This window comes from Misgurnus anguillicaudatus, chromosome 24 (assembly GCF_027580225.2).
Source record: "Misgurnus anguillicaudatus chromosome 24, ASM2758022v2, whole genome shotgun sequence".
In the NCBI taxonomy this organism is placed as follows: domain Eukaryota; kingdom Metazoa; phylum Chordata; class Actinopteri; order Cypriniformes; family Cobitidae; genus Misgurnus; species Misgurnus anguillicaudatus.
The window spans coordinates 26,767,383-26,791,494 of record NC_073360.2 but is presented as its reverse complement, the minus strand read 5'-3'; the positions used below and the strand labels follow the sequence as shown (position 1 = coordinate 26,791,494).

Here is a 24,112-nt window from a genome sequence, read left to right as displayed (position 1 = left end):
TTATTCCAAAAATATATGTATATGTCAAGCTTACATTTATTTATTGGGTTGCTTTAAGAATTCATCTCATTTCAGATTACTGAGCATTTAAAAAAGCAGAATTTAAGGTAATTCTAATTTATTACAATCGTAACTAATATTACTTATCATTCAATGCATATAAAAAGTGAAAACTGTATATAAACTATAATTCATGTAGTTTTAAGACCTCTTATTTTTTATAGTGATTAGATTTCAAATCAAATATTCTTGTTTTAAAGCAGTTTTAACTGAATTAGCATAGTATTTGCTTGCTTATACACTTTGCCTAGATTCAAGTGTGTCTTCATTGTTTCAAAAAAGGGAATTTTTGAAGATGATGAAGATAAGGAATATCAACACAGTGCTCCCATGCAATGCTGTAACCAGGATACAAATCTTCAAGACATGAACTTCCTGTTCAACAGAAGGATATGGTCTAGTTCACTCTTAAAGCACAGGTTACTGCCATACTGAGTTAATAAAGCTCTGTGCCCTCCCGGGGCTTTACAGTTGATGGATGAATAGCTCAGTGAATCTGTCTATCGACTCTGTTGGTCTTTAGGTTATTGGATTTGATGCTGTGCACTCCTACCATTTTGCTCCTTTGTCACCCAGTGGTGGACCAAACATCCCACAGCCTATACAAAAACAGTCACTGCAGGCTGCATAGTCTACAGCACTGTATGGTCACATAGGAAACAAATCATCAATCTGAAGACTAATGTAGACAAATACTATTCAGGGGCGGACAGAGAAAGGGTGCAACTGACGTGTATGCCCATTTAGATTTGTTATATATGAGCATCTTTGTAACATATAAATATTAGACCTGATAACTCCAACTAAAAAGATACAAATTGCTCTGTGGAGACTGGGATGTATGGGGATTTGTATGGGTGATTGACTCATTTCTCAGATCAGTGCTGACATCTTGTGGCAAGGCATAAATAAGCATTAAGTCAAAGAGGGGCATTGTCAATGTGTAATGAGGTACCATGTGGCTGGTCATTCAATATCAATCTGTGGATTTTACTTCTCCTGTGGGACCAGAACATTTTGTATCACATCTAATCTAAACCAACTCTCTATTTGTGTTTTATTTAATAGATGCATTTTAAAGCACAACAATTTTTGCAATCATATAAACCTTATTTATCTGCAATGCCTTCTTATTCAGAAAGTTTGCATAATTTTTTTGGTCTTGTGAAATTTGATTACATCTTGCATCACTTTTTGCATCTCCCCCTATATAAAAAAGTTAAAATATTCCCTGATGCTAAAATATGAGACCTGCATAGACTTTCAAATTTAAAAGGGATCATATCTGACATGTTTTCTGCAAGAATCATGACTTGGATATGATATTTGAGAGCTACTGATTTTAAAACTTCACATGACATGAATTTTTAACTGCACTAATTTAGTCTCATGTGACGACAAATTAAGGAGACATTCCTGCATCAACAGAAACAAATGGGCGAGTTTTAAATTAGTTTGAGCAAACCAACTCATCTAAAGAAGGAGAAAAAATATGACGGGAATCATAGAAGTAAATCAAAACGGCTTGTGTACAGCACCATAACTCAGTAATAATTTATGAGGATAGTCTAGAACATCCATGGGTACATCCTTTGAAAAATGTCAGCATACTGGGGGAGAAAGAGGAGACTGAAAATGAAAGGAAGCAGATCTGATATGGTGGAGGATAAAAGAGGATTCTTAATCTGGTTTTGATTGGATCGGAGGGTGACGGCTCAGTGAACTGGTGCCGAGCTCGGGGTTACTGTGGTTTGGCACTTCAGGTTTAAAGAACAAGCAGTCAGAAAGAGTTTGTCTACAGAAGCGTTAAAGGATTGGGTGAGGTTGTTGGGGGTGAAAGAAACAGACTACATTATATTTTCTTTTTGAAAGAATTCTGGGACACTATGGAGGGCGAGACGACTCAACCTGTCACTTTCTCTCAGTGTGATAAAGCTTTTAACATCTGAAATGTCAATTTCACCACTTCACCTATTGGAAATGTCACAATGATCCGCTCCTGAGTTTCTGAAATAATAACATCCAATAAGAAGTGCTATAAATATGCACAGTGAGAAATGTTTATGGTCAATAAAAGCTGAACCTGTTTGGGTAATTGCATGACTGCATAAAAATATTGATATGAAAAAAGATTTTCTACTCAGGTAAGTGGTGATTTGAAAATTAGCACATCCATCAGTCCATTTTCCTCATAAATGGGCAATTTTTTAAAAAATATAATGACAGTGGCGGCTCGTGACTGCTCTTCCAAGGGGCGCATTCAAAATAAGTGTTCGGAGTGTTGTGTGTGTTGCTCATTTTTTTAAAATATGTGTTTGATGCGTCATGTGAACCATGTGCATCACGTGTTTTGTCAAAATAAGTGCCTGCTGCATATAGGCGTCAAAACCGTTTATGTAAAAGGAGACGCTCACGTTTACAAAATACACGCAAGACACTCCCTTTAAAGTAAACTTTCATTACGCATGCGATTATGCAGGTATCTGGCCAAAGCGAGCTTCTCTTTAATCACAAACCCTTTAGACGCGTTTGCAGCAGGCACTTATTTTGACAAGACACGTGATGCACATAGGTTAACTTGATGCGCACATATTTTGAAATTACGAACCACACACATGACGGGCAACATACATGTTGTGACGAACTTCGCATCGTGCGCCCTCGAAAAAAGAAGTCACCGGCCGCCACTTTATAATGACTTTGAAATATTCATACCATTTGTTGTATATATTATTGCTTCTGGTTTGGGCATTATCATTCACAGAAATCCTACAGAAGTACTGTGTGTCGTCTCTCAAAAAATGTGTGTCCTTTTCTGTCACTTATTTCCCTCATATAAAAGAAAAAAATCCAAATGTGTAGAGACTTTCTCTGATGGTTCAATATCTTAGTACAGGGTTCCCACATCTTAGTTAACTTCAAATTCAAGCACATTTCAAGGACTTTCCAGGTCCAAAAGCCTCAAATTCAAGGACTTAATGCGGGGACACATTTCAAGTGAGAGCAAGGTTACATCGTGTTCCTGTTTAAGATACATTGTTACAGTTCCCTTTCGAGGGAACTCACGCTGCGTCACTGCGGTGACACTTTGGGTAAGTGCGTCTGAATGTGTATATCAAATTCAACCAATGGTGAGGCTTAACGACAAAGACAGGGTGACGCGGGAGCCAGGAAGTATTTCGCTATCTGAAATATTGCCAAAGATGGCGTTACAGGGACGCAGAAAGTATAGCAAGGGAGACGCATCGCATCGTTCCCTTCTCAGGGAACAACAGTTACATACGTAACCCGAGACGTTTTTATGTGTCAAACATAACTATGCAAAAAAGCATTTTGGTATGAATAAACATTCGCATACAGAAGATATAAGCATTTAAAGCGAACAGTTTAGCTTAAAAGGCTAGAAATTTTATGATATTATCCTACACTTGACAGAGAATAATATGGATTTCTTTTCCAGAAAACTTCTTGCATAAAATAGATTCAAGCACTTTCAATCACCTGTATCTATGTATGTATATTTTCAAAAACTTCCCAGGGCCTTGAATTTTTCCCAGATTCACAAACTTTTAAGGATTTCAAGGACCAGGAACCCTGTTAGTAATAAATGCATTCTCTGAGATTTTATATGTCACATCCATAACACTGTAATTGGCCATCAATATAATTTAAATAAACAATTTAAAGATGTAAAAAGGCCAACTATCAGGCCATCTAACCATGCGTTAAAAATACATACTTGGTATATTACTAAGTGCCCTAAATCCTTGGTAGCTTACATCTGGCCTGGCAACATGTTTATAACAGATGCCTGTAATTGTCCAGTCAGCCAAATACAAAATTAGAGCATAACTGAAAAATTCATTTCTCTCCCCGGTGTTAATTTTAACCTAATGTGAAACCATGCCAGGCATGAGCACAAAAAGCCACAAAACATGGAAGTGAAAATATGGAGAGATATATAAATAGTGCTAAATACCTCTTGAAGAGCTTTTGTCTGCAGGAGAAGGTCTGTCCTGAGATTTTCAGCCTGCTGGACATGGTAAGAGTTTTTCTGGCTCTGGATGACAAACACTATATCGCTCAATCCTACAACAAAGACAAAGAAAAACAAAAACTCAGCATGTCAGACCATTCATTCACATCTGTGGAGCTCACAAAGATTTCCTATTGAGACCGATGACATTTAGTTTGTGACAGAACAATTTCATTGCAGGGGTAAGTACATCTCAGGGAAACATTCATTCAAAACTCAAAGTAATTGCAGTAATTTGGTGTCCAAATATATATTTTTCTACTTTTTCAAATGGTTATATTTTAAATAGTTTTTATAATTTGGTCCTTGCTCTCACGGATCACAAGATGTTACCAGCCACAACAATATAATATTTTACTGTACCTTGGTAATAGAGTTTGACAGTGACAGAACTGACACTGACTAAAGGGGGTCGCTCTAAAAAAATCAAACACATTTGGCGCTTTTCCATTGCATAGAACCCCACGGTTTGGTTTAGTCTGGGTCGGGTCAGCTTACTTTTGGGAGCTTTTCCATTGGGTGCAGTACGTAGTACCCGATACTTTTTTTCGTACCACCTCGGTTGGGGTTCCAAGCGACCCGAACTGATACCAAACATGACAGAAAAAACTGTAGATCACTGATTGGTCTGAGGGAATCGTCACTACAGCGTCATCGCTATAATGTAAAAGATTAGCTTTACCTGTATGGAGCAAACATGTTGTCATCCATGCTCTGCTATAAGTTCCCAAACTTCCTTTTAGTGATGGAAAACATCCACAGGTTGAGAATCAGAAACACCATACCAGTTTTTTCCAAACTTGTAGTTTGTGGCGGCACATTCCCCACGAGCACATCGATGGAAAAGCTAACCATGCCAAAGTGAGGTGAGCTGACCCGACCCAAACTAAACTAAACCGTGGGGTACTATGCAATGAAAAAGCGTCAATTATTTTCTGAGTATACGCACACCGGCGCCGACAGGTGTCGCCTAGCTTGACTCAGGAAGTCGCTCAAATCCCTGTTGCACCACAGAGCGCCACTCACATAGTTTAACAATAAATAACATCATATTTTCCCTAATTGTTAGCGATTAACATATATTTTGCATTTTGAAGTAGACGCTATCTGACTAAGCTTGCGCCATTTAATGTGCACTTCCGGTGAACAAAACCTCCGAGTTGTCCTTGATGCGACTCGACGCGGCTTGCACGACGCTGAGCTGCGCGTCCGGTGTGCGACCCCCTTAATGCTGCATGCACACTGGCAGTGACCAGCAAACATTGGAGAAACGCAATTCCGTTCATTTCAATGTAAGCTTGGCTGACTTTCCACAACACCAATGGCAGTGATCGCTGGCAACAGTGCGTCCAACTACGTGACAAAAGGCTCTGAGATAGAGCAAATTCTGCGCAGAATCGATTAGCGTTGATCGCCACAAGATGTATGCAGTTTAGAAAAGCGAGTTATGTCTGACTTTCTCTGATGTCATGCTGACACCCCAAAAACTCTTGTGATGGCAAGGTGGGCTCTTCAGATTCTGCAGTCAGGCGCAGTTGTTCTTCACCTACTGCGTTGACAAAAAGCATGATGGGAAAAGACTAACCCGGGGATGACAGCTGATGATTTCTTAATTCTGAAACTTCACTACCTATGGTGTTTTTTATATTTTTTCAACTTTTATTGACTTATGAGATTTATATTTTTAATGAATTCCTTTAAACTTTTGTACTGGTGCAGAATTATTTGTACTGTGAGCTGTTTATATTTCACACAACAGAAAAGAATTTGTATTATTACCACAAGACTTAGATTTATACATCCCGACATTTACTACAGTAGCATTTGAGTAATGAACAGTTCTCCTTCGTTGATTCTCCTTGTAAACATCTTCATGTACAGTAAATGGTTTTATTGGTATTTCAGTTGCACCCATTTCATCCTTGATAAAATACGTGAATGCAATCTCTGCCTCTGCGGAGTACTGTGAGATTGGTGAAGTGTCCGACTTTAAAACTATTTTTTCACTCCTCCCCTCACTGCAGCCGTCTGCTTTCGTCTAAATTTCAGGCGAGCCGCATCGCAAACAAGCCTATTCTTGAGAACAGTTCAAATTTATGCAAATGACAAACGACTTTCGGGAGAGACTACCAATGAGGGTGAAGCAGCATCTGTCTTTCGTCATGCAAAGAGGACGTTTACTAATTTATTTATGATTGTTACTAAGACATCCAGAATTAGAAAACACATCCAAACAACCTCACTGAAAGAGACTGGCGACACACAAGCCGTGACCCAATTCAAATGCTGCGACCTTTGAAGGCTGAATTCCAAGACTGATTGCATGACAGCAGCACAACTGAAGGCTAGTACAGTAAGGTCGTCCCAATTCAAAGCTGCTTAAATGCAGCCTCAAAATGCATTATTTTTTCCTTGAGACGCAAACCTTCAATGCGACCTTCGAATGAAAAAGACTTGGAATTGGGACAAGGCTATAGTGACAAGGTTGCTGGCAGTTTGCACACAGCATAATTTGGACAACAGGAAATCTTCATTTTCAGCTATATAAGACACTTTTAAAGGGACACTGGACTTTTTTTGAAAAAATGCTAATTTTCCAGCTCCCCTAGAGTTAAACATTGGATTTTTACCGTTTTGGAATCCATTCAGCTGATCTCCGGGTCTGGCAGCACCACTTTTAGCATAGCTTAGCATAATTCGTTAAATCTGATTAGACCATTAGCATTGCGCTAAAAATAACTAAAGAGCTTCGATATTTTTCCTATTTAAAACTTAACTCTTCTGTAGTTACATTGTGTACTAAGACTGACAGAAAATTAAAAGTTGGGATTTTCTAGGTCGATATGGCTAGGACTATACTCTCATTCTGACGTAATAACCAAGGACTTTGCTGCTGTAACATGGCTGCAGCAGGCGCAATGATATTACGCCTGCTCCTGAAAATAGTCCCCTGCTATTTAAAGTAACCAATGGGACTATTTTCGTGCAGTTCGTAATATCATTGCACCTCCTGCAGCCATGTTACAGCAGCAAAGTCCTTGATTATTACGCCAGAATGAGATTATAGTCCTAACCATATCTGCCTAGAAAATTGCAACTTCGAATTTTCGGTTGGTCTTAGTACACGATGTAACTACAGAAGAGTCAAGATTTAAATATGAAAAACATAGAAACTCTTGTTATTTTTTAGCGCAATGCTAATGGTCTAATCAGATTCAATAGATTATGCTAAGCTATGCTAAAAGTGGTACCGCCAGACCCGGAGATCAGCTGAATGGATTCCAAAACAATAAAAATCGAATGTTTAACTCCAGGGGAGATGAAAAATGACTATATTTTCAAAAAAAGTGCAGTGTCCCTTTAAAGAACAAGTACATTTTGATATTCTTGTAATGGTTCGCATACACAAAGAACTTGTAAACCAAACAAAGGCTTATTTTAGGATAAAAACATAAAAGGCCATAGCGCGGTGGTAAAGGCATGCCGTGAAATATTGTGCATCTGTCAGTTTATAGTTTTGAAACAAGGCTGAAATGTTAAAAGATAGTTCTCATAAAGTAGAACTCTCAACCAGGCTCAAGGTTATATAATCTGTAGAGTTCTGCTGCTGATACACAATACAAACTATACTAAAACATACAAAACAACACATCCACAACCTTTCTCATATACACAAAGCTATGCATTATAAATGGACCAAAATAACCATGTTAAATTGAACATGGCTGTCAGCAATTGGATGTAATGAGCAATGATGTTGAAGGCCTGTCAGTGTTGTCTCTGATATGAGTGTAATTAAATGGTGATTTACGTGCTGAGACGTTGATCACACTGAGAACAATCTGTGACATTTCACTAATGTCACAACAGTCCCTGTAACCTTTACTTGAACTTTAGATTTACCATCAAACCAGCAGGGCTTTGCCATGTCAACACAGATGCTCTGTTAGACATAAATGACATCTGGGCTTCGTCCCACTGGTGCCACATCATATTGCAAATCCACTGGCAAATTTTCAGTATTTTGTTTTTGCCTGGTATTAATGCAGCCATAAAAATATTATCTACACTGTCCAATAAATGGTCAAAATGATCCCTAGCTGTGACTGGGTCGGTACACTCTAAAAAATGCTGGTTTTAATTTTCAACCCAGCGTAGGGTCAAAAAGGGATGAACACAGCCCGTTGGGTTGTAATTTAACATATGTTGGGTTGTTTCAACCCCAAATCCTGGGATGTTTTAATCCATTGTTGGGTCAAATATAAACATTTTCTGGGTTAATTTAACCCAATGCCTGGGATCGACCCTTTTTGACCCAACGCGGGGTTGAAAATAACCCAGCATTTTTTGAGTGTACTGCCCCAGTGACAACTAGGGATAATTTTTGACCATTTTATGTGAGGTTACACCTAAATTATTTACTAAAAGTGAAACTTAATTGAAAATTTAAGTAAAAAAACTTTAAGTTTATCCAACTTTTCACTTTTTACAGAGTGGGTTAAAAAAATAACTAAAAAATTACAGATAAACCATTTTATTACAAATATCATGGTTAAGCTGTTACTATACTGTAAATTTGTGATTCCTGTGGTTTTACTACAGTACAAATACCATTCAGTAGCTAAGCTGTGGTTACTGTAGAAAAAGCAATGGTCAATATTAATTTGAACTGTTTTATTGGAATAAGATATCATCTAGAAGCAGAAGTCACACAAAGGCACATTCACTTGATTCAGACTACATGAAATAAAACATTTACGTAGACACAAATATCTGTGAGTACACGTTCTCAGGTCAGCTCTACCCAGCCTGTCTTAAAATGCATGCAGGCATTGATTAATTTTATAGATTTTATAGATTCCCACCTTAAGGATCCGTTTGCAAAATTGAAATTGGTATTCGATTCCCAAACCCAATCTTGCTGGTACAGTGGCACAATTGAATTCTGTATTTGAGTCTCAGATTCTAATCTGCAATAGATGACCTCTCAATGTAATAACCACTAACAAGACCCCTGCGCAAAAACTAGAAAGATTCCTTCTATATAATATACACAATATGCCTGCTTGCTATTCTATAAAACTGGTCATGGTGAATGTGTGAGCTCACTGTAAATGACGTCTATGCTGAGCAGCATACTTGCTACTGATTCTTGGAAGCTAACTGAGACACAACCACAGCTTTTGCTCACATCAGCTGTTTCCCACGTTATCATCATCCCCCAACAAAATTTTCTCTCGGATGAAAAATTTGAAGCAGTCACTCACTTTCAACGTGTGGCTTATCTTGTTTGGGTTGTGACAAATAAGCCTTATTTCTTAGAACTGCTCAAAAATGGCATGGAGAAAAAAGGCCCCCTGTTTAATAATAATTTATGGCATGCCGGTATTCACTTTACGGCCACGTTTTTGTCCAGATTCTCATAAAAGAAAACTAATAAAGAGACCCAGAGAGCCACGGCTGGCAGGATGCCTCGTGCATTTGCCGGAGCTAACAGGAACAGTGCTCACATGATGAAGTGTCTTCAAGACTTATTAAACAAGTGACGCTTCATATTGCTGTGTAGGTTTTATTACGTGCTCGAGTTTTCTCTGGAAAACACGAAAGTAGAGTTATTTCTCTTGTGCAGGCTATGGTTTAGGTTTAGGTTTCAGTGTCTGGGTGTTGTTATGCAATTAAGTGGAATATTAGTACATAACGTTGGACACCTTCATTTTGCTTTTTATTATCATGGTTATATTACAGTATATAATGCACATGCGCCAAAGCTTTGAAAGATGTGCTTGTATTGGACTGTATATCATTTATGCTGCACTATTTTCTGTATGGTTTGTGTTTTTAAACTGATGTTGAATTAATCTCTCACACGTTAAATGATACCATAAATAATATCATACAGAAAAGAACCCAACTGGTTGGGTTGTAATTGAATTTACACCTAAAATTATTAGTTGACTTTACTTAAAAAAAGCAAATTTCATACTTTTACTTGGTAAGTTTTTTTTTTTTTTGACGTATGTTGTGGCATATACAGTATGTGTAACAGAAGATATTTGAAATTGTTTTACTGATTATTAATTTTTTAACAAAACAGGTTTGCTAAATTTTTTGTCGAATAATAATTTTTAGAGTGTATGCTGGGTTGTTCTAACCATTGCTAGGTTTGTCCCATAGAGGGCTCTATCATACATCCGGCGTAATGCAGCGCAATGCACAACGCAAGTGTCTTTTAGTTTCAACCCGGCACAATGATCATTTTCATGTTTAGCGGCACATTGTTTAAATAGCAAATGCATTTGCACCAAATGTTGCGCCCAAGGGCGTTCTGGTCTGAAAACAAGGCGCATTTTTGGCGCATTGCTATTTTGAGGCAACTAAAATAGACTATGCCATTGACCAACTAAAACCTGGTCTAAACTCTATGGCCAAATAATGTTTTTGTTATCTAAAGAGCGTGTTAGTATGCGCCTATAAACGAGATGACAACGCGGGTGTGCTTATCACATACATGAATGCGCAGCAGCACAAAAATGCTTTTAAATATGAAAAATTAAAGGATTAAAATGTAAAAGATTATTGTTGAGTCTCTTGGATATAAATGAGGACTGATTATGAGATGTTAGAAGGCATAAAAAGCAGCTTAACCTGTAGCCTGGTAAGTAAATAAATGCTTTGCTTTAAACAAATGCATCTGTTTTTAAATTTTTTCTAAATTCTACCTCACAGATTTATTGTATATGATGACTCTGTACCTGTGGATTTTAAAGTAATGCTTTTAAAAAAAAAACATGGCGCTGTCCGGGTGCTGAAACGGCTCTCGTAAATTCTTTATCTCCTGTTTGTTACAAATAAAGTATTTTTAGAGTACAAACCTTTTCTTACATACCTGTAAATCATTTTTGATGATATTGGATAGCCATACATTGCCATACAGCAATTAAAATTTAGACAATGCGCTTAGATCGTTAAAATAGGGCCAAGTGTGTGTAAAACACTGCACATAAATATATTTTTTTATATAAATTAGGGCTGTCAATCGATTAAAATATTTCATCTAGATTAATCACATGACTTTCACACATTTCTATCAGTTCTATATTTACCTAAAAGGTATAGCAGAAGATTTTCGTTTTCCGGGTGGATCACCTCTGCTATTGGTCATCCCAGATGTCAATCATTCTGATTATATGTTGACGTATAACCGTCGTCAAAGAAGGTTCGCTTTCTGCACATGCGCACTTTCACGTGTATGTGTGTTGTGCTACGGTTTCAACCATTCATTGAAGGTCGCGTTCTTACTGTGTTTTTTTTCAAAATGTCTGAGTGTTGCAAGAGAAAAAGTGTCTACGAATTGTATGACAAGAAGAGAAAGACTATGAAGAAAGAAACAAGACCAGAGTGTTTCTGGGAGACTATTTCACACGCGTGAGCTAAAAGGACAGGTTGGGCTTCCCACGCGAAGTTTCTTCTGGAAAGGTACACTTTGTTTCCTCCATTTAAAATCCATTTAAAATCACTGCTAGTAAAAGTTGATGTAAGCTATGATTAGCGATGCTAGCCCTGGCACGAGTCACGAACTGCACAGACACGGTAACCATGCCGACAGCAACTTGTAAACAGAGTGAAGAGAAGAACTGAGCTCCTGCATGCTCTCTCTGTCTCGTTCACGCGTTTAACAGTCGTTCCCTCTCGGGAGGAGTTAGAGGGTTGCACGTGTGCATTTTTTTTTAAATATGGAGGGGCGGTTCATTTAAATAATTCGTGAAAATCTTCCGCTATACCTTTAATTTAACACTTTTCAAGTTTTAAAAACTCTAATCAATATGGGCATAGAAAATATGGGTGCTTCATGCAAATGTTTTTTATTAGTAAAAGTCAAAAATAATTTTGAAAAAAAAGTTAAAGATCTAGTTAAAGATCTCTCTCTCTCTCTCTTGCTAATATACTGTATATGTGTGTGTGTGTGTGTGTATATACGTGTGTGTATATATATATATATGTGTGTATATGGTGATCAAATATATATATATATATATATGGTGATCAAATAAATACATAATAAATAAATATGGTGTGTACATATTAACTTTAAATATTTACTTTTTTACCACATTGAAATCAAACCTGGGAATCGTAGAAATAAATTTGGAATCGATAAGCAGAATCGCAATCAGAATAGGAAATTAACTACATTAAAACGATACCCAACTCTAGCAGACACATCTGGCATGCAAATGGTGATCTGTACATTTATTCACCAACCAACAGAATTCTGGGATCAATACATATCAAAATAGTACTTTATAAAATGTCTTGCTCCAAATTAATATGAGCTAGTCCTTTACCATTTCCAAACATAACAACCAACATACGTTCCAGTGCGTGGAAACATCATCATCTCAGAAACATATGAAATGCACCAAAAGGCCTGTAAATATTGTAAACATTCATTTGCGTTTTCTTATTAGCTTGCAGCTTCAACAAACCGAAACAATACACAAATCAATTGGTGTGCCAATAACAAACATACTGTAGTTGTAGTATAATGCATGACCTTGTAATTGTGCCACAGCGTCCCACCGTTCAGAGTACGAAGGTCATTGAATGTTCACAATATAGCAATTTTATCAAGAAGGAGAATGAGTCACGGCCCATTTGTGAACCGTGCCGTCCACTCAAGGCCAAGGGCAATGGTGCCATGGGCCGCGGGCTAAGGCTGTAATGCAGTGTCAAGCAGCTTTAATTTAGTGTTACTGTCTGCTGTCTCCGTTCTGTCCTTCTCCACCTCAAAGCTGCTATTGATCTGCCAGCTCTGATGGGAAGGGGATTTACCTTCTAAACCTTGCTGTGCCCATCTCCGACAGATCTGCCTGCCTCAGGGAAAGAAGCTTATAAAGAAAACGTATGGCGCTCGCTGCAGCTCTCCGTTCGTATCCCGCAGCTCTCAACAGCACAATCTTGGTTTTTAAAGCCTTTGAGCTTTCATGTGCATATGTACGTGTATGCATACAGAGGGGTGATAAGGTCCGTGCCAGAATTTGATTTATATTGGATATGTGTATGAAGTATGTGCATGTAGTTACAGTACCGTGAAAAAATACATGAGAGTAGTTCTCAATGGTAGAGCATTGCGCTAGCAGCAGAAAAGATTGTAGGTTTCATCCCAGGGATCACACATGCTGATAAAATGTATAACTTTGTAAGGCACTGTGCGTCGCTTTGAATAAAGGTTTCTGCAAATGCATAAATTTAATATAATGTACTGTAAATTATTTATTTGAAACACTATATGTACTATGCTCTATGAAACAATCATGAGGGTCAGACATAGTGCTCAAGCAAACAGAGGACTCGACTAACTACACTCCTAAAACTAAAGGGGAGTTACTGAATAGTTAATTTAGATCAGAGTTATTGTGCACTTGTTCATGCATACCCAGCAGGTGCTTTATAAGCAATATTTTCACCCATATTTATCTCTCGGCATTTGCAGGCACCACAGTAATAATAACGGTGATCCGAACCCGAAGAGCCTCGCCGATAAGGCGACTGCCAATCTCTCATTGTCTCCCTAATGCCTCAGTGATGTCAGACTGGGAGCACAGAGCAGAGCGTAAAAAAAGAAACCAATTAAGAATGAATTTAATTGTGGGCTCTACACTAATGACGTTCGATTAATCATCAAACAGCGAAACTGGAGAGGGATTGAAAGTGGAGAACTTTCGAAATCTAATCCTAACTCTTGACCTTAAATGAGGCCCTATTCCCTATAAAATTGGCTGTCACCACCTTTGTATCTTGTAAATTTGTGGATGAGGGACCTAACATGGGATGCAATTAAGACCTGTATTGAATTAAAGAGCTTGGCTTTAAAACAGCTATTTATTTGTGAGAAACACTCCAGACCACTTCAGAATGCTAAAAATGCTAAAAAGATTGCTTCAAACTTTCACTTAACCCCACTTTTTAAAACTTATATGGTTTTTTTAGTCTTAATTTGGCCACAACTTTCTCTGTGTTTCAGCAAATGGAATGATGTTAGGTGACAAATTTTATATTTACACATATTTTAAGAAAATGCTTTGAAATTTTTGAAAAACTCAACAATATATCGCGGGCAACTTTTTAGTACCAAAAAAAGGCCACTAAATTAAACGCCTGTAAAAATGTCCCAAATATATATATATACATTGGCAAGAAAAAGTATGTGAACCCCTAGGAATAAACTGGTTTTCTACTGTGATTTGCCATAAAATGTTATCTGATCCTCATCCAGGTCACAACAATAAACAAACACGATGTGCATAAGCTCACAAGACATAAATAATTCCAGTTTCTTGTGTCTTTTTTGGAAACACCCATTAAACATTCTGGAGGAAAATGTAAGTGAACCCATGGACTAATTACTTTATTGAAAGCTTTTTTGTCAGAAGCTGGCAAACTGGAGTCCAATTAATAAAATGAGTTTAAATGTGTGGTTTAGTGCAACTTTGATTGATATTACACTCATACATTTTAACCCTTTAGGCGCCAGAGGTTTTTTCCTAAAATGTTTAATTTTGACATGTTACTTTCAAAAGGCTATATCTTAAACGTGATAAGAGATAGAGACTTTCTGTAAATTAGAGAAATATTAAGGATGACACACTTTATGGAGGGGAATAAAATGTCCCATTAAATTTGCATATTATGACGTCATATGTGGCAGCCATCTTGAATTTTCATGAAAAGTCACACGTTTGAATGATAAAATGCAGCACTTCTTTCCCCCAAAATGTCCCTCACCTTCTGTATGCTATATTGCACAATACTGAATGCTCAGCTAAATAGTAAGTAGTAAACAAACTGATCTGCGCGCCGATAGAATAACGTTATGCATAATGGCTCCTCTGCCCCGTGTATAACACCGCCTCTGCTCCTGCTACGAGCCGCATGGCCAGATCTGCCTCGCATGCGCCCCGAGTGGAGAGAATTTGCACAGCTGGGACTATTGCCATTACTGTCGCCGTGATTGTGAGGAGGTGCATGGGACGGAGCACTGGAAGTCGGCCGCTCGCCCGACAGACTCCCAGGGCCCGCTCGGGAAGACGCAGCTCGCTCAACATTGCTTGCACGGTAAAAAGACTGGACGCGCATATTACCTCCAGCCTCATTCCCCACACCTGTAACACGCCTGCTAACCCGATGAATTCTCCGACCCCGTGTAACATTCCCACCACTGACATTGGGCAAAGGATTTATCATGTGCTTGGTGTATAGCTACACTTTCACTTTGTGCAGCCGCACGATTGCAAAGCAGGGGCGCGTCTGAATCGTGGTCACTAAAAATGAATCACCAGCATCTTCTGAAGGCAAATATTCCCCTTCAGAATCATTGTCAGCGAATATAAGACCCAACACTTCATTGCAGGTAAGCTTTTTTGATGCCATTATATGATCATGTATTGAAAAAACTCGCTGAGGTTATCGCTCTGATAAAATGACTCACTTGCACACTAGCTATGCTGTTGTGCACTTCAATGCGCTCTTGCTCTAATAGTTTGTATAGAAGCATGATGTTTTTCTGAGTCGGGTATAAAGTAGGACATGTCTGCCATCTAGTGGAGGGGGGGTGAACGAAATTTGACACCCTATGTGACAAAATCGGCAGTTACATTCAGTGACGCATCTTGTCGACAAAAGTCGACCGTGGCGCCTAGAGGGTTAAGATTGCTGTCCTTAAGAAGCATCAGCTCTTCTGAACCATGCTCTTATAAAGATATCTGATCAAGAGATGTTGCACTCCATAAGGCTGAAAAGGGATACAAAACAATCTCAAAATGTTTAGACCTCCATCAGTCTACACTTGGAGACAGTTAAATACTGTAGCTACCCTTCCTAGAAGTGGGCGCACAGCCATGATGACTCCTAAGACACCATGCAGAATACTCAATATAGTAAAGAAGAACCCACAGTATCAGCTAAAGGCTTAAAGACATCATTGGAAAGGGCACACATTGTAATGATTTGTAAGAGACGGAAGCAAGCGCAGGTGTAAAAATAGAACAATGTTTATTAAATATAAACAGAGAGAGAGTATTCAATGTCAATGCGGAAGTAATCCAGTCCGGTGTTGTTGATGGCAATGGTGACAATGACTACGGTGGAAGTTGGTGCTTTGAGTGCGACGTTGGTGGAGTGGTGAGCAGTGGTGAAATCCAGACTGACACGGAACATCCACACGAAGACGACGACGACAATACACATCCAAACTGAAACACGTAATCCAAAGCACAGGAAACAACCAAGCAACACGGAGACTGAGCAAACAATAGAATCTGGCAGGGAACAGAAAGTCAGGTGAGCTTTTATGGAGATCATGTAATGATGAACAGCTGGAGCGAGACAATCAACACACAGGTGAAAGGGAAAGCTCTAACGAGCACATGGCAGGGTAAGAGAACAACACACACACACAAACATGACACGGAGGAAAACAATGGATTTTCCTACCGTGACAGTACCCCCTCCCCTAGGAACGCCCCTCGGCGTTCCCAGCCTGCTTTACCTGTTGATTGAACTCATCAATAAGGCGGTGATCCAGTATGTCCCGAGCAGGAACCCACCTTCTCTCCTCCGGACCGTAACCTTCCCAATCCACCAAGTACTGAAATCCGCGTCCCCTCCGTCTGGAGTCCAGAATACGGTTAACCGAATAAGTGGTCTCCCCATTAACGATACGAGGCGGTTTAATTTTGGAGACATGAAAGACGGGGTGAACCCTCCTGTACGCAGGAGGAAGGCTAAGACGCACTGTTACCGGATTAATGATCTTGGTAACAGAAAACGGGCCAATAAATTTGGGAGCAAGTTTATTCGAGACGGAACGCATCGGAATATTCTGGGTAGAAAGCCACACTCTTTGACCGACGACGTATCGGGGAGGCTTCGACCGGTGGCGATCGGCCTTGGCCTTGGTGCGTGACCTTGCCTGGAGCAGAGCTCTGCGAGCTCTGGTCCAGGTGCGGTGGCACCTCTGGACTAGTGCGTTTGCGGAGGGAACCGACACCTCGGATTCAGTACTGAAAAAATTAGGTGGTTGGTACCCTAAACTACACTTAAAAGGAGACATGCCCGTAGATGACACCGGCAGAGAATTGTGTGCGTACTCCACAATTGAGAGTTGCTGACACCAGGACGAAGGATTCTTGGAAACCAGACATCGCAACACCCTTTCGACGTCCTGATTGGCTTGCTCGGTTTGACCGTTGCTCTGGGGATGAAACCCGGATGAAAGACTAACAGTCGCCCCTAGCAATCTGCAGAACTCTCGCCAAAATTTGGACACAAACTGGGGGCCCCTGTCAGAGACCACGTCTGTCGGGAGGCCATGTATACGGAAGACGTGGTCAATGACAGCTACCGCTGTTTCCTTGGCTGATGGTAATTTGGGCAAGGGAATGAAATGGGTCGCCTTCGAGAACCGGTCCACTACGGTCAAAATCACCGTATTACCCTTAGAGGGTGGGAGGGCGGTAATAAAATCTAGCGAAATGTGGGACCAGGGTCTCGAAGGGACAGACAGCGGTAAAAGTAACCCATCTGGAGGACGATTGGAAGTCTTACCAACGGCACAAACCGAACAAGCCAAGACGAAGTCGTGGACGTCACGAGCCATACCAGGCCACCAAAATCGTTGCTTGACTAGAAACCTAGTTCTACTAACCCCTGGGTGACAAGCAACACTGGAACCATGACCCCACTGGAGAACGTCTGACCGTAACCCTTCCGGCACAAATAAACGGTTCGGTGGGCAGCGAGCCGGGGGCGTTACCCCTTCTAAGGCTGTCAAAACCTTCGATTCGACCTCCCATCTGAGCGCAGAGATAATGATTGTCTCCGGTAAAATGGGCTCGGGAGTAGCAGTACGATCGGAACGCTCAAAAAGACGGGATAAAGCATCGGGTTTGATGTTTTTGGAACCCGGCCGGTAAGAAAGTGTAAAATCGAAACGACCGAAAAACAATGCCCACCGAGCCTGCCTGGAGTTAAGTCTTTTGGCAGTTCTAATGTATTCGAGATTCTTATGGTCCGTCCATACAATGAAAGGTACACCCGACCCCTCAAGCCAGTGACGCCATTCTTCCAGTGCTAGCTTGACCGCCAACAACTCTCGATTGCCAATGTCATAATTAACTTCCGCAGGAGATAAACGATGGGAAAAATACGCGCAAGGATGAACCTTTCCGTCTGAGGATGCGCGCTGGGACAACACTGCTCCTACCCCCACCTCTGACGCGTCGACCTCCACTATGAATTGACGTGAACGATCAGGGGTAACGAGAATGGGAGCTGAAACAAAGCAGCTTTTCAGTTTGGCAAACGCAGCCTCAGCTGCGTCTGACCACCTGAACGTCAAACCAGGGGAAGTCAAAGCGGTCAGAGGTGCGGCTAGTTGGCTGAAATTGCGAATGAAACGCCGGTAAAAATTGGCGAACCCCAGAAATCTCTGCAGGGCCTTGCGAGACTCTGGGGATGGCCAATCTACCACAGCCTTAACTTTCTCAGGATCCATGCGAACACCCTCAGTCGAAATGATGTGTCCTAAAAAAGAGACAGACTGTGCATGAAAAACGCATTTTTCCGCCTTGACAAAAAGCCCATTCTCTAACAACCGCAGAAGCACTCGTCGTACGTGTTGCAAATGTTCCTGGAGAGACGAAGAAAAAATCAATATGTCATCCAGGTAAACATATATGAACTGGTCTACCATGTCTCGCAACACGTCATTAACGAGTGCTTGGAAGACTGCCGGCGAGTTCGTGAGACCGAAAGGCATCACGCAGTACTCAAAATGGCCACGAGGGGTGTTAAACGCAGTCTTCCATTCATCCCCCTTCCTGATGCGAACCAAATGATATGCATTACGTAAGTCCAATTTAGTGAAAACGGACGCTCCCTGCAACCTCTCGAAAGCTGAAGACATCAACGGCAAAGGATAAGTATTCTTTACCGTGATGTTGTTCAACCCTCGGTAGTCAATACAAGGTCGCAAGGATCCGTCCTTCTTCCCCACAAAAACGAACTCCGCCCCCGCTGGAGATGAGGAAGGGCGAATGAACCCCGTTGCCAGAGAATCAGAAATATATTTCTCCATGGCCTCCATCTCCGGAACAGACAGAGAGTATAACTTGCCCTTAGGCGGAAACGTACCTGGCAATAAGTCTATCGCACAGTCATAGGGACGATGAGGAGGAAGAGAATCAGCCCGCGACTTACTGAACACCTCCTTCAGGTCATGGTACTCCGCGGGCACGGTAGACAAATCCACTGCTTTCCCCTGAAACACAGACTCAGACACAGAAACACAAGCAGAGACAAGACAGGACTTATGACACTCCTCGCTCCAGCTGGTAACAGAACCCAGTTTCCAGTCAATTCTTGGGTTATGGGAATGAAGCCACGGATGACCAAGAACTATGGGGGAGAGAGCAGTGTCAGTAATAAAAAATGAAATAGTCTCTGTGTGGTTTCCAGAAGTGATGAGTGTGATAGGTGCTGTGGTGTACTTGATAGTGGGTAACTGATGTCCATTGAGGGCGAAGGGCGCAATCTGGTGGGTGAGTGCAGTGAAAGGTAACTTGAGCTTACGTGCTAGTGAGCTGTCGATGAAGTTGCCCTCCGCCCCCGAATCCAGAAGTGCGTGCCCCGAGTGTGACATCGTGGACCACCGTAGTCTCACCGGAAGGAGAGTAGATGTAGTAGAGGTCTTCTGTGCGGAGATCCTGCCCGATAGTAGCCTCTGTCTTACTATCGGGCTTGGTCTTTTACCGGGCACCTCTGGCATTGGTGACCCGACTCACCACAGTACAGGCAAAGACCCAAGGATCTCCGCCGATTCCTCTCCTTCCAGGGTAACCGAGCTCGACCCACCTGCATGGGTTCCGGATCTGAGAGACCACCGGCGGAAACTTCGAGGAGAGGATCCGTGGACTCCGCTTGACGTAGGGGCAGAACTTGAGTCTTCCTTCTGGCAACGGTAGACAGGCGTGCGTCAACCCGGATCGCCAAGTCCACCAGACCGTTGAGCGACTTCGGTAATTCCGCCGTGATGATCTCTCGATGGATCCGATCCGCCAACCCATGCAGGAAATGGTCCCACTGCGCTTCCTCGTTCCACCTGCACTCCGCCGCCAGGGTACGGAACTCGATGGCATAGTCCGAGACCGACCGCTCCCCCTGCTGGAGATCCGTGAGGAGCCGGGCGGCCTCCCTCCCGGCGACGGAGCGATCGAAAACCCTCTTCATTTCTTCGGAAAGCGAGGCGAACGAGGAACAACAGCTGTCCTGGTTTTCCCATACCGCCGTCCCCCAGAGGGCAGCCTTGCCCGAGAGCAGCGAGAGCGTGAACGCTACTTTGGTCTCCTCGAGCGAGAATGTCCGGGGCTGTTGGGCGAAATGTAGAGAACAATGAGAGAGAAAAGTACGACAGTAGTTGGGCTCACCGGCATATTTCTCCGGGATCGGCAGTCTCGGTTCCTGGATGAAACTACCCCCTGGAGGTGAAGATGGTGCGGGCGGCATGGGTGGCGCAGTGGGAGGCGTGATGTTCGGAGATCGCTGAGAGAGCTCGGAAACCTTCGCCACCATTGCCTGGACGGCCTTCCGCATGTCTTCGATGGTTTGATCCTGATGATCCATACGAGCCAGAGATCGCTGGAGAAACTCCTCCAACGCGGAGATCGGCTGACCACCTGCTGCTTCCATGTTGGCCAGATTCTTCTGTAATGATTTGTAAGAGACGGAAGCAAGCGCAGGTGTAAAAATAGGAACAATGTTTATTAAATATAAACAGAGAGAGAGTATTCAATGTCAATGCGGAAGTAATCCAGTCCGGTGTTGTTGATGGCAATGGTGACAATGACTACGGTGGAAGTTGGTGCTTTGAGTGCGACGTTGGTGGAGTGGTGAGCAGTGGTGAAATCCAGACTGACACGGAACATCCACACGAAGACGACGACGACAATACACATCCAAACTGAAACACGTAATCCAAAGCACAGGAAACAACCAAGCAACACGGAGACTGAGCAAACAATAGAATCTGGCAGGGAACAGAAAGTCAGGTGAGCTTTTATGGAGATGATGTAATGATGAACAGCTGGAGCGAGACAATCAACACACAGGTGAAAGGGAAAGCTCTAACGAGCACATGGCAGGGTAAGAGAACAACACACACACACAAACATGACACGGAGGAAAACAATGGATTTTCCTACCGTGACACACATCTCTGTTCATGAGTCTACCATACGCAAGTCTTTAAACAGGCACGATGTCTATGGCAGAAAACCACAGAGGAAGCCGCTGCTCTCCCGAAAAACATTGCTTTGAGCCTGAAGTTTGCAAAAGAGCACCTTGGCAAACCCTAGTGCTACTGGGAAAATATTTTATGGACTGATGAAACAAAAGTTGATTTTTTTGGGAAAAATACTATGGCTCAAAAAGGGCACAGCTTACCATCATCGAAACATCATCCCAACAGTGAAGTATGGTGGAGGGAACATCATGATTTGGGCTTGCTTTGCTGCCTCATGGCCTGGACCACTTGCCATCATCGAGGGTAAAATGAATTATTAAGTAAAAAAAAAACTACAGGATAATGTCAGGGCGGCTATCCACCAGTTGAAGCTCAGTAGAAGTTAGTTGATGCAACAGGACAATGACCTTAAGCATTGTAGTAAATCCACTACAGACTGGCTTAAGAAAAACAAAATGCGCCATTTGGAGTGGCCTAGTATGTCAAAGTCCAGACCTTAACCTGTGGAATAACCTCAAGAGAGCGGTTCACACCAGACATCCTACAAATGTGTCTGAGTTAAAGCGGTGTTGTAAAGGGAAATGAGCAAAAATTGCTTCTGAACGATGTGCAGGTCTGATTCAGAACTACTGAAAGCGCTTGCTAGTAGTATTTGCTGCCAAATGAGGCTCAACAAGCTGTTAAATCCAAGGGTTCACTTACATTTTCCTCCAGAACTATGAATGTTTAATGGGGGTTTCCAAAAAAGACACAAGAAACTGGAATTATTTATGTCTTGTGAGCTTATGCACATCGTGTTTGTTTATTGTTGTGACCTAGATGAGGATCAGATAACATTTTATGGCAAATCACAGTAGAAAACCAATTTATTCCTAGGGGTTCACATACTTTTTCTTGCCACTGTAAATAGCACAGCATAAATGACTACACCCCCTTTGAAAATTAAGATTTTTCTCCATTTGTTAGTAAATATGGGAGCAATTTGCTTTCTTTTTACAAAACAGTTTTATTAAACATTTATTTTTATTAACAAAAGAGTGAAAGTCACTCACCATCCCCAGGACACAAAAAACAACACCCCAAAATCAAATGGGGTGATGCAAAAATGAGTACGCCCTGATGAATATGTTAGCAAAAAAAATATATAAAGTGTAATTAATAGGAATTCACAAGTAAATGATGAATATAATTAATCATCACACAGGTGGGCACAGGATAACAGGCAATTAAGAGTGGTATTTAAGAGAAAAAAAACACTCTCATGTAATAGTGACAGAATAGCACCACATGGTAAAGAAATGTCTCAAGACATGAGAAAAAAATCATTTCTTTGCACAAAATGTTCAAGGTTTCAAGATAATTAGTTAAGCATTGCTAATAAGTTTGAAGACTCACAAAATGGATCCAAAAATTAAAAAAGGATGGACTTCTCTGCGATGTGCAGGACGTCCACTGAAGTTAACACCTCGTCAAGACCGTTTTGTGATGAGAGATGTTGAAAAAATCATCATGCAAGTTCAGCACAGTTGGCTAGATCATTCGAAAGTCAAGCTGGGTTGTTTTCTGTGACACCACACGACGGACGTACAGTGCAAAGGAGAGGCATGTATGGCTGTCATCTACAGAGAAAGCCAATGCACAAAAAGCCTTTTGCAAGAGCTCATATTGAGAAAGGTAAAGACTATTGGGTCTCTAGCTCTCTATACTTTGAAGTAATGAGACAAAGATTGATCTATGAGGCGTTCCAAACTGTATAGTGTGGCAAGGGTGAGGAGTACAATGAAAAATACATGGTACCAAGAGTAAAGCAGTATGGTGGCAGTGATCTTCTATGGGCTGCCATGAGTGCTGCAGGTGTCGGAGAGTTACATTTTCTAGACGGCATCATGAATACACAGATGTACTGTGAAATACTTAAAGAGAAGATGCTACCATCACTCTGTGCCCTTGGTCACTGGGCAATCTTTTAACATGATTGTAACCCAAAACACACATCTAAGGTCACTAATTCATTTTAGAAGAAGCACAGGGTAAAAGTGCAGACCTCGCAGAATGACATTTTCCATCCAGGATCTGAAAGAGGTCATTGTTCAAGAATGGAGAATAAAAGATGTAACTGTATGTTGCCACTTGTATATTCAATGTCTAGAAGAATTAGTGCTGTTTTTAAAAAAAGAATGGAGGCCATACGCACTGTATGGCATCTTTTGCAGCGATTTTTGTGTGAGCATATCAGTAAACACCCCTGACCACTCGGTGAGTTTCACATCTTTGTAAACGAAAGTTTAATGCATTTTAGGAAGGATTGTTCCAGTGCACCATTAAACCCATTGTAGAGGTGTGAGGTGAAACACAAACACCCGCAAATTCTCTGGGCAGCCGCATATGTCAAAATTTCAGTCAAAACGGTTCTATTTCACCATAAACAATCTGACAACAGGGCTTTAAGTGTAAAATACCGAATTTGTCCTTTAAAAGGCACAAAATGTAATTTTCAAAGCTATAGATTGCAAAATACTAACATAAAACAAAAAAGGCTTGATGTTGTGAAGGAGTGAGTATGATGGGATTTGCAATCTTCACCTCAGCTGTGAATAGAATTCAATCCACATGACTTACAAACTAGCGAAAAGTGAAAGTTTCATAATTATACCTTCATGGATGACCGCTTCGCGTCGGGTCATGATCACACTGGGTTTCCATCCAAACGTGAAGCA

General features: G+C 41.2%; 1 protein-coding gene across 3 annotated transcripts in view; it reads right to left on the bottom strand.

Moving 5' to 3' along the window:
- b3glcta (beta 3-glucosyltransferase a) overlaps nt 1–24,112 on the bottom strand; it is an 88,278-nt gene that overhangs the window by 27,652 nt on the left and 36,514 nt on the right. For all 3 annotated transcript variants that reach the window (XR_008642487.2, XM_055196871.2, XM_055196870.2), the window contains exon 4: nt 4,040–4,149. Coding sequence is in view for 2 of the 3 variants with exons in the window: in XM_055196871.2 (XP_055052846.2) it covers nt 4,040–4,149 (110 nt within the window). In the remaining variant the exon portion in view is untranslated. The remainder of the gene's footprint in view (nt 1–4,039; nt 4,150–24,112) is intronic.